This window comes from Xiphophorus hellerii, chromosome 1, assembly GCF_003331165.1.
Source record: "Xiphophorus hellerii strain 12219 chromosome 1, Xiphophorus_hellerii-4.1, whole genome shotgun sequence".
NCBI lineage: Eukaryota > Metazoa > Chordata > Actinopteri > Cyprinodontiformes > Poeciliidae > Xiphophorus > Xiphophorus hellerii.
This window is the reverse complement of record NC_045672.1, coordinates 7,807,739-7,818,055: the sequence shown is the minus strand read 5'-3', so window position 1 is coordinate 7,818,055 and position 10,317 is coordinate 7,807,739. Positions and strand designations below refer to the sequence as shown.

Genomic DNA, 10,317 nt, shown 5'->3' with positions numbered 1-10,317 from the left:
CAGCTTAATTGGAAAAGCATTGTAGTGATTGTGTGCTGAAAGGGGAGTGTCAAAAAGGGCAGAAAATGCCTAATACACCCCTTTAAAACCAGTCACACAATCATGGAGAGGAAACAACAAACGCGGAAGAAAGTGTGCTGATCAATTGAGAGCACAGATTGACTTTTTGGGTTGTATACAATACACCATGAGTAAACAGAAACTTAAACTGGATATCAGGCTGAACACATGGTGATGCACACTTGACGTCTGGTCAGAGTTGATGGGAAGATAATGGATGGAGCAAAATACAAGAGAATCCTGGAAGAAGACCTGAGTTGAGACTTGGGGCAGAGGCTCCTCCCAGCAGGTCCAGAACCCTAAATATCTTAAACATAACATCCAGAGCCGATCACATCCAACCTGACTGAGCTTTAACACTTTTGCAAAAAAAAAAAAATTCACGAAACATTTGCGAAGTTTTCAAATGTGCAAATTTAGTTGATATTGCACTGCAGTAAAACGTGGTTCTAACATATAACGTAACATGTGTTGACACCTATCAACTCAGAGGTTTTGAATACATATTCACGCCACACTATTCAGATTTTCTTACGTTGTGCTCGTGTATCACATACTGTAGTTCCTAGAACTGATTGAAGCCGTGGCATGTGAAAGTGTTCGAGGGCTGATCGTAGTTTTGCAAGACGCTGTGTGCCTCTTCGCTTACCGTCGGTTCACTGCGCATCTTTGCTTCTTCTGTCAACATGTGCAGGTGAGAAATAATGTGAAATGTTCCACAGTCCTTCAAAAGTTTCTCAGGCGACGCGTTCCGCCTTCCAACCACCAGATAAAAAAAAAAAAAAAAAAACTCCTCATCGCCACCACCACACCTTTAACACACCCGCTCACACCGGCGCGCACGTACGTACACACCACAACTGAAAGTTGCACGTGCACGCGCGCGCACACACAGCTACATTCCAGCGGGCGGAGTCGGCGACGCGCGCAGAGGCCGTTTGTGAATGAGCCGCAGAGCGCAGCGGCAGCCCTCAGAGCAAGCTGAGTCCCAGCCAAGCGACGGGAGCAGAGCAGAGAGGGGAAAGAAAAGTTTTTTTTTTCCAAATGGATTTCCTCGGTAGAGTCAGACATTTGCTGCTCTCATATGTACTCATGAACGGGATATTGGTTACCTTCCAGGCTAAAGAAGGTAAGAGTCCGCTTAAAAAACAGCTACGCTTTCAAAAATAACAGCTTTGTGGCGCTGAGGGAAAAACACGCGTGCCATGCGGGGAGTCTCCTTGCAAGAACTTTAAAAAGAGCAGGAAACATTTTTCCTTTACTTTTGCAACTGCTTGAAAGTTGCAGAAACTCTTGATTTGAACTTCGAAAAAAGCAACAACAACAAAAAAACAACAACCTCATAAGTGTTGCTTGGTTCAACTTGTAGCTTATCAGTCTGCAACCTATTATTCCTAAGTGAATTGCGACTCTGCTTGTGCGCTCCTATAACTTTGTAACAGCAGCAGGTGGGGAGTTTCCACTGCGGAGTTGGCTAAGTTTGATGTTTTGTTGATCTTGCCTAATTCACCCAAAGGCATCCCTTTTGAATGTATCAGATGTTGCTTTATCTGTCATCTTCCCGCACCTTTTTGTAACGGGGGTCAAAGTTAGTCAACAACACAGAACACAGATTTCAAGCAGACTCAAGCAAAAAAATAAAAAATACTGTTGTAAGTTTTGCAAGTGTTTTTGTTTTTGATAATTGATCTTGATGTTGTGTCTCCACAGAGGTGCTTTTGGATATGAAGGCAGCCGGAGGAGAGCTGGGCTGGCTGACTTGGTCCCCAAACCAGGGAGACAGGTCTGGGGTGAGTATGGTGCTCTTTGCTTCTCCTCCAGCTCCCACGTTTCCAGTTGTAGGAATTTGCCCGAGGACAGATCCACGTGGAGAAAACTTGCAGGAAGGGACTCACTCAGCTGTACGGAGAACATTTTACGTAATTCTCTTAAAATTGCTCCCTGTATATGTACATATGTGTGTGCGTGTACACATGTGGGTTTTCTATAAAATCGGCCAGTTTAAGCCTTCTTGAGCTGGGATAGACGAGGCAGTCAAGGTACCCTATCAGGAGCTGCCTCCAGAGCAAGTCTGGGCTGCTCCAAATCACATATAGGCGGATAGAATAGCTGCTCCCTCTGAACTGGGAATACTTGTGGCTTCTTGTGGTTTCGAGGCTCCAGCTCCAGAATTGTATGTTAGAGAGCAATTAAGTTTTAAAGTTTGCAGCATGTGGTACCTCTTTGCCGAGAGGAGGGGCCTCAGACGGAGCGAGTCAAGCCAGGGCTACCTTTTTCCTTACAGCAGGGGAAAATGTCTACATTTAGGGATGAATCTCTAATGCTGCGGTTGTCTCTTTTACCATGAGCGGAGCAGAGACATGTGTTGCCTTCTTCCATCATGTGGTTGCGGAGTAATTGACCTGTCAGGCACATGCAGATTCACTGTAAATAGCCTCATTTCATGTGCTGATGACTCAAGAGCATGTGCAGGCACGCCGCTCAGTGGTTCACTCGACTTTCTCAGAGATGTGCAGCAGCTCGAATGGTCCCTCTGACACATTAGTTTCACTTTTTTCCCCTCACTAATACGTTTCAGATGTTTGCTGGATTATTTCGAGTTAGTCTTACGGGCCGGTTGTAATAAAAGGATGGAGGGGGGACGGGGGGGGGAAATGTTCCACCAGGTTGTTAGCAGAGGTGTACATTCTGCTGTTGTTCATCAAGTTTATATGCAGACCCACACACTTCGCCAGCAAAGCACATTCCTTTAATTAATGGCACAGTGGCTGCATGCAGAGAGCCAACCGCAGCTTCTGCCTCCGTGGGGGCCGTTTGTTTCTCATGAGCCAAGGTTAGAAGTTGCTGTCACTTTTTCTCAAACATATTTGTGGCAACATCCAGTTTTCATGCAGCAATGCTGCCTGGGAAGGCTGCCAGCAAGTGTGAGAGAGACTGAATGGGAAATAATTTTGTCTCTACGCAATGTCAGAAATGCATTGTCAACCAAAGTCCTTTGTTTTCGCGATGGTTTTAGGCTTTGGAGATTTAGAGAATGGATGTCCATGTCTAAAAAGAAATGCTGTATTGATGTAAAGGTCTGTATTTACCCTCGTGAAGAGCAAGGGAGTTCTCTGCACACACTCTGTTTTTGTTTCCTGCTTCAGATTACAGTGGCCGAACCCTCATGGTTAAATGGTCGCTCCTTTATTTAGCTATCCCCTTAGTTTTGGTTCAGCCCCACATGGTTAGAAGCAATCCAGCCTTACTACCTCTAACCTCCTTCGGTTTTCGTGGTTCTTTTTCAGTGGGAGGTCACCCAGAAAACACTGAATGGCTCTCAGTTTTATACCTACTCCATATGCAACGTCGAGGAGCGCGAGCAGGACAACTGGCTGCGCACCACCTTCATCCAGAGGCGTCCCTCCGTCTCTCAGGTCTTTGTGGAGCTTCAATTCATTGTGCGCGACTGCAACTCATTTGACGGAGCCTCGTTGACCTGCAAGGAGACCTTCAACCTCTATTCGAGCGATGCGGATGCAGACGTGGGCACGACCTTCCGTAAAAGCCAGTTCAAGAAGGTTGCCACCGTCGCTCCAGATGAGATAACAAAGAAAAATGACATGCGCATCAACACGGAAACGAAAGTTGTGCAAAGCTTGTCCCAGAAGGGTTTCTACTTGGCCTTCCAAGACATCGGAGCCTGCATCGCTCTCCTCTCTGTCAGGGTGTACTACAAGGCTTGCCCAGCCACAACAAAGAGCCTCGCTTCGTTCCCCGAGACGGTAGCTGGAGGTCTCAACCAGCAGCTCAAGAAGGTCACTGGGAAGTGCGTGGACAATGCTTACAGCGAGGATTTACCTCGCATCTACTGCACTGCGGACGGAGAGTGGGTGGTTCCAGTCGGACAGTGCCAGTGCGATGCTGGATTCGAAGAGGTTGAAGACACCTGTCAAGGTAAGAGAATGGCCTTGAAGCGTCTTATGTGGAAGCATTTTAAATCACCTCCAGTTTTGTTACCTTTTGTTTCCTTAGACACAGACAACTGATGATCTTTTGGTTCAATAGTTCCAAAGACTTTTTTAAAGTATTTAGAAGTTTTCCTTAGGGCTTTCTTTTTTCTTTTTTTTTTGCTATCTCTGGTCCAGACCTGTCCAAACATCCTTGTGCAGCCGACAGTGGAGGATAAAAGGAGTGCCATGTCTGAAAAATATTTCTACTACAATCTGAAAGTGTCTTAAAAACAGACAGAAACCAGTTAAAACCTAAATATACCTCATGCTTTAGTTTTCTGTTAGTAGCTTTTTGAGAAAAAGGATTCTTGACACTAAACCAACATCTGTAACACTGTACTATCTTTGATAATTCTTGTCAAATTGAACTGAACAAAAAAACAAAACAGAAACAAACTGTGTCTTCAGGATAAACTTTTGTAGACATAGAAAATATAACTTTTCCTTCCACATATACATAGTGAATGTGTGGTTAAAAAGTTTATAAAGGTGCATACAGGGTAGTGGGGTTGATCAGAAAGGTTAACAAAGCCTGACTTTCAGTTCTTTAAGGCCGAATTTGGATGGAACAACTCAAAATGTCCAATGTCCATGTACTTCTCTGGGTTCAATAAAGACAACGAGTCGCCAGCCTAAAATTAAGACAAGTCCACGGACATCCGGTATTTAGAAGGTTTGTAATAAAGTTGCTTATTTAAATACCTGATTTCTCTGCTAAACCATCTGCTTTTTTTAAGCTTAGGAGCTTCTTATGGTGAAACAATTCATACATCACAGCCAAGTTGCAAAAGAAACTGTCTGGCTTTGGACTTGAAATGACTTAAGAAAAAAAATCCAAGTACAAAGTACAACTCTGAAATACTTAAGAAAAGCTTCAGCAGCTATTCATCAAGATCATCAGAAAAGATTACAAGACAGCATGGCTCCTTTGTAGGAGATATTTCACTAGAGGAAGAATGACTCAGAACTTTGATCTGTACTGTACGCAATCTTGTCCTGGCAAATTTGATGCGCTTCCATTTTACTGCGTTTTTTTTTTTTTTTTTAAAGCTCAATCTATCTTTGCTTTAATTACCTGGGGTTATAAAACATACCTGTATGACAAATATTTATCACGGGTGCTATTATCATATCTCAGTGGAATTCTGCCCTCGGCTAACACCAGCTCCCCCATCAGTGGGAAGAATGCCAAGCCCTTCTTCAACATGTCCTGGCGTAATCCCTGACCCGAAACTGATACGAGTAGGAAATGTGCATTTACCTTTCGGCTTTGGCTCCAATTAGCTGTTCTCTTTTAACAGTTTGCAGAAGCAAATTGTAAATGTTGGCCTTTGGTGTTACAACGGACGCTGGACAGCATGCTGGAAAATGAAGCCTGGACCTAAATTTTGGCCAATTGCTGAGCCGTGCGCTTCGGCCGCAGCCTGTTAGCGTCAGATCGTTCCTCCTCGTGCCCAGTCATTGAGGCGGCCTCCATTTTTAACGGCTCCATCTGCTCACCAGCCGAGCTTCAACCCACCTCCGCCCCGTCTCTATCCCTTGTTCTTCCGGCTCCTTCAAGCTTCCTTCCTCCCATTCGAGTGTCAAAAACCTTAATTCATTCTTGTCAAATAAAAACTTCTAATTGCAGCGTTTTGTCTGTGTGTGTCTCTCTAGGTTGAAATGACATAAAGTTGGACGGGACAGGAAAAGGAAATTACGGTTAATTATTGTTGCGATAATATTATTAGAAAACATTTTTGTTCTGTCTTATTGTTTTGACCGACAGCTAAGGCAATAAATGTTCTTATTTCTGACAGATTTGGATGTAAACTAATTTCCATTCAACCAAGAAGTTTGTTTTGTGTGGAAAATGTAAAGAAAACAATTTTTTTTCATAGAAATTTTAATAAAAAAATAAAAAAAATTCTAAAATGTATCATCCCCACAATAAACACTAGAAAATAGTTTTAGAGTTAAACCGTTTTTATAATTGCTGACCAGCTTTCCACTGGAACTATTAATTTTGGACTTTACTGTATTTGGCATTATTTGTTCTATCTGCATTTAAGCACTTTTTTTTTCAGTGTAATTCCTATATACAATTTATTCCTAAACATTAGTTTGTTTAGGGAAATGTCTTAGAGCTTGTGCTTTTAACTAGGGGTGCACCGATTTTAATTGGCACAGATTTTCAGTGATTGGCCGATACCTGCATCTTATCAACCGATCTTATCTACCTTGGCAAAGGTCTGAAAATCAACAATTGTCCTCTTCTGCTCTCCCATGAGAGAGGTATGAATGAGAGAACGGCTCATGAGGTCATGTCTGCACGTTTGCAGCTAGCAACAGTCACACCACTGTTACCAACTCGACGACTTTATTTCTATATTTAGCAACATTTCAGACAAAGAAAAAAAAAAAATTGGTACTGGCCCAAATCGGAATCGGCAGGTCAGGCTCGGTAATCGCCGAAGAGTCGGAAAACCACAATTGGTGCATCTCTGTTTTTAACGAAAATAATTCAATTTGCTTTCGCATTATATGACACAAACAAAACTCAATATTGTATGTGAACACAAAAGGGTCCGTAGAGTTTTACTTTACTCAGCAACGTCTTGCTCGGCTTATCTGTTACATATCCCGAACCCTGGTAAATGAGTGTCTTGCTCTTTGACATCTCTCGGTGCATAATTTAGAGCTTATTGCATCAGGTGATTTCCTGTTCTCTCGGTATCTTCTGCTCTCTTATCTCGACATGTGCTGGCTTTGGCAGAGCAACCATAACTCAGGCCTTTGACTTTGTTCTGTTGTCACAGTTGCGCTTTACTGTCTGTAAAGGAGACCTTTATTGTAGCGAGGGAATACGGCTGATCAAGGAAGCAGAGGAGTGGGGGCTACTGTGCGGTGATGGATTAGCATCTTCAAGGCGGATGGGAGGAAAAAGAGGGAGGAGGCGGGGTGACGCTGCCGAGCCTCACTGACTGCTCATGACATGCAGACCCAATCTGAGCCCCTGTGCTGCCGGCTGCAACTATCTTTTTATCCCTCAACCCACCGTCGCTCCCCCTTTGTTTTCTCAAACACACCGGCGCTGCAGCTTTTGGTGTGTGTGCGTGTGTGTGTGTGAGAGAGAGAGCGGCGTGTGAGGGCCTGTTGAGATCTGCTCCGCGACAAAGCACACAAAGCCATGCCGTCAACCCCATGCCATGTTCCTCCTTCAGTCTGTTCTGTTTTCGCCACACACTCTTGCACGACTTGAAAACAGAAACATCTTTTAATCATAGTCTTAGAAAATAAATGCACACATGCACGTTTTGACAGCGGGTGTAAAAACGTCCCTGCTGACATGTCCGCTCTCCTACTTAGATTCAAGCTGGATAGGAAAGCTGAGGTTTTCTGCCATTGGGTCATTTTTTTCTTCCTTTTTTTTTGGTAGCTGCGGAAGAAAAGCCAGGTGAGATGATTAGGGAGGACGGCAGGAAGGAATGAGAGGGAGAAAAAAAGCGGGGGCTTGTGTTTAGAGGAGGGGTGTGATGATTTTTTTGGTTTTTCTTAAGCGGAGAGAGGTGAGGAGTGGAATGCAAAGGTAGGAGAACAATGAAGTGCTGTGTTTCCCCGCGAGGCCGACAGATTCCACCTCCTCTCCCCCACTTTACTGGTACATTCCTGATCAGTTTGCTGAGACGGAGCCTCCCAACATTACTCCAGACCTGTGGAATTCCCAGTGAACGCTGGCGGTGATGGGAGGAGAGGGGGCTGGGGTGGTGGGGAGGTGAGGGAGAACAGGTCCGGGTCAAGCCCTCACATTAAAACAACTAAACAAACAGAATCCCACCCACCCCCACAAAAAAAAAAAACACACACACCAGGAAGATCCCCGGTGACAGGTCCGAGATGCATGAGGACATGCGTGGATTTAGATGGAAATGAATCACAGAGCTGCAGTGCCGACCCAGGATGAATGGTTCCGAAGGCTTAAAGAGGAATATCCTACAGACACGTAGTTAATCATCCCCCCCCCCCCGCTTCTTTCCTGAACGGATGGCTGCTCTGGGGTAAAACAACCACAAAAACTTCCACTGTGGTGTTTTTTTTTCTCGTCTCCATATTTAGGTTGAAATTTTCCATGTTCGGCCATGTTTTCACTCAGTTTTATAACTCGTCTTCCCCGTGGGACCTGTTAAAGTAAAGATCTGTGACTTCATCTGGTTTCTGTCTCCGTCTCCTCTTTGCCTCTCGGTGCAGCAGTAGTTCTGGCGGAAGGATCACTTGTCTCTCAGAGCTTCTTTCTAGGGTCTTATTTCTTTCTTCCCTCCCGCCCCCCTTAAACATTTTTGCCTAAGTGTAGATTGTTGTTTGAAACTGTCTTCCCTGGTGTTCATACATACACACACACCCCCACACGCACACACACACACACAGTTGTCATTGGGCGAAAATTCAAAAAAAATAAAACCGTTTCTGCGCTGCGAAGACGTGTAAAAACTTTTCAGGTTGTAAATCACAAACAAGTGAATGTAGCAGGGCACAAACTGGACCTTTTGATCTCTATGATATTACAGATGGTGTTTTCTTATAAATTCTTATGCACAACGGTGATACTCACGTGATTGATGGAGGAACTTAAACAGGCTGTAATTACAGCGTCTTGCAAAATTATCTCTCACGTTTTGTCACACCACATTGCATCACATTCGAAATTTGTCGACTGGTGGCTCTGGCGTGGCAGGTCGGAGAATGTGCCAAACCAAAACAAAGCAGTGAGTTATTAAGAAATAGAATATTGTTGGTGTGCATATGTGTCCAGCCCCATCAATAAAGCGTAATGCAGTTAACAGCCTGCCGGAGGTAAATAAGTGGTAATTAGAGCTCACCTATGTGTTAATGACAGTAAATCCAGCTGTTCTGTGAAGGCCTCAAGTGTAAGAAAAAATCTGTGAACAAACAGCAACGCGAAGACCAAGGAACAAAGCAGCAGACATGCCAGGGAGAAAGTTTAGTTTTTTTAAGCAAACTGTGTTTGCTTAAAAAAACCCCCCACTATGCCAACCTCTGTATCTGTATGGTGCAACCGCACACTTAGCAAGACGTGGCTGTCTAAACCAACAGATCATGCAAGTGGAGCATTAATCTGAGAAGCTGAGGCTTGTGGTAACCGTGGAGGAACTGAAAGGCTCCAAAGCTCAGGTGGCAGAGCATCTCTTCGTCATGCACTCCACAAATTTGTCTTTTATTACCCTTGTGAAAGAGTTGCAGGAAGACCGTTGTGCATGTACACGGCAAACTAATGGAACACGGTTTAGTCAGGAGAGACTGAAGTTTTAGTTTTCGGGCTGGGTGTAAAACTCGGACCAGGGGCACGTCATTTCCACGCTGAAGCATGGCGGTGGCTCCATCATGCTATGTGGGTGCTTTTTTTTTTAGCAGGAACAGGGAAGCTTGTCAGAGCAGATGGAGACATGGATGGAACTAAACTGGAACAGAGAGTGTTAAGGGCTGCAAAAGACTTGAGTCTATGGGAGAGACTCAACGTCCAGGAGGATATACGGTCAAATCTGCAACAGTGTGTTTTAGCACAGCTTCATAACACGATAGAATTGCAAGCCACACTTTTTTTTCAGTCTTCCAGTCTTCTTCAATTTAAAAAAAAATCTAAACCATATATCCTTTGAAATCTACGTTACAATTAAATGCTTTGTGTTGGTCCCCTAAAATCCCCCACCCAAAAAAAAACAAACACTGGAGCTCGTAAAACGTGTAAGTGGTATGAGTTCGGGCCAGTTAATAAACACTTTATTGACATGATTTAAATGTTCTTTCCTCATCTGTCTTGCCGGGACATATTTCAGTCCCTAATGTGAATTTTCCATCTACTTTAAAATCTGTTGCACAAACAAGAATCTATTTTCACGGAGAGAAAATAAACAGTGAGCCTAAGTGGTGTTTAACTTTAAATAATTTCCACTTGTGACTCACTCCGTTCCCTTCCTTCCCCTTAATCCACCCTGGCACAATGTAATGACTGCGTGTCACCCCTCATCTGGATCTGCACCAGCTGATCCTCGGCTTTATTTCTGTTTAACTGTCCCGGGCCCACACCTCGCCAGCTCCCCCTGAAGCCTCGGCAAGCAGGCCGTAATCCAACGCCATGGTTGCACAAGGCTCTGTGTATAAACGAAGACACGGTTTGGGAGCGTGGAGCGCCTGCTCTGGCGCTCAGGAGAAAAGGGCCTGGTCGGTGGACCGACCGTCCCTCTGGATTCCAGTAAGGCCGGAGCTCGCC

General features: G+C 44.4%; 1 protein-coding gene across 1 annotated transcript in view; it reads left to right on the top strand.

Annotated features, from left to right (window-relative positions):
- Positions 1-1,005: 1,005 nt before the first annotated feature.
- Positions 1,006-10,317, top strand: part of epha2b (eph receptor A2 b) — a 30,119-nt gene continuing 20,807 nt past the window's right edge. Inside the window, exons 1-3 of the mRNA XM_032570406.1 lie at positions 1,006-1,189; positions 1,771-1,850; positions 3,348-3,996. Coding sequence (XP_032426297.1) covers positions 1,105-1,189; positions 1,771-1,850; positions 3,348-3,996 — 814 coding nt within the window. The 5' untranslated portion in view covers positions 1,006-1,104. The remainder of the gene's footprint in view (positions 1,190-1,770; positions 1,851-3,347; positions 3,997-10,317) is intronic.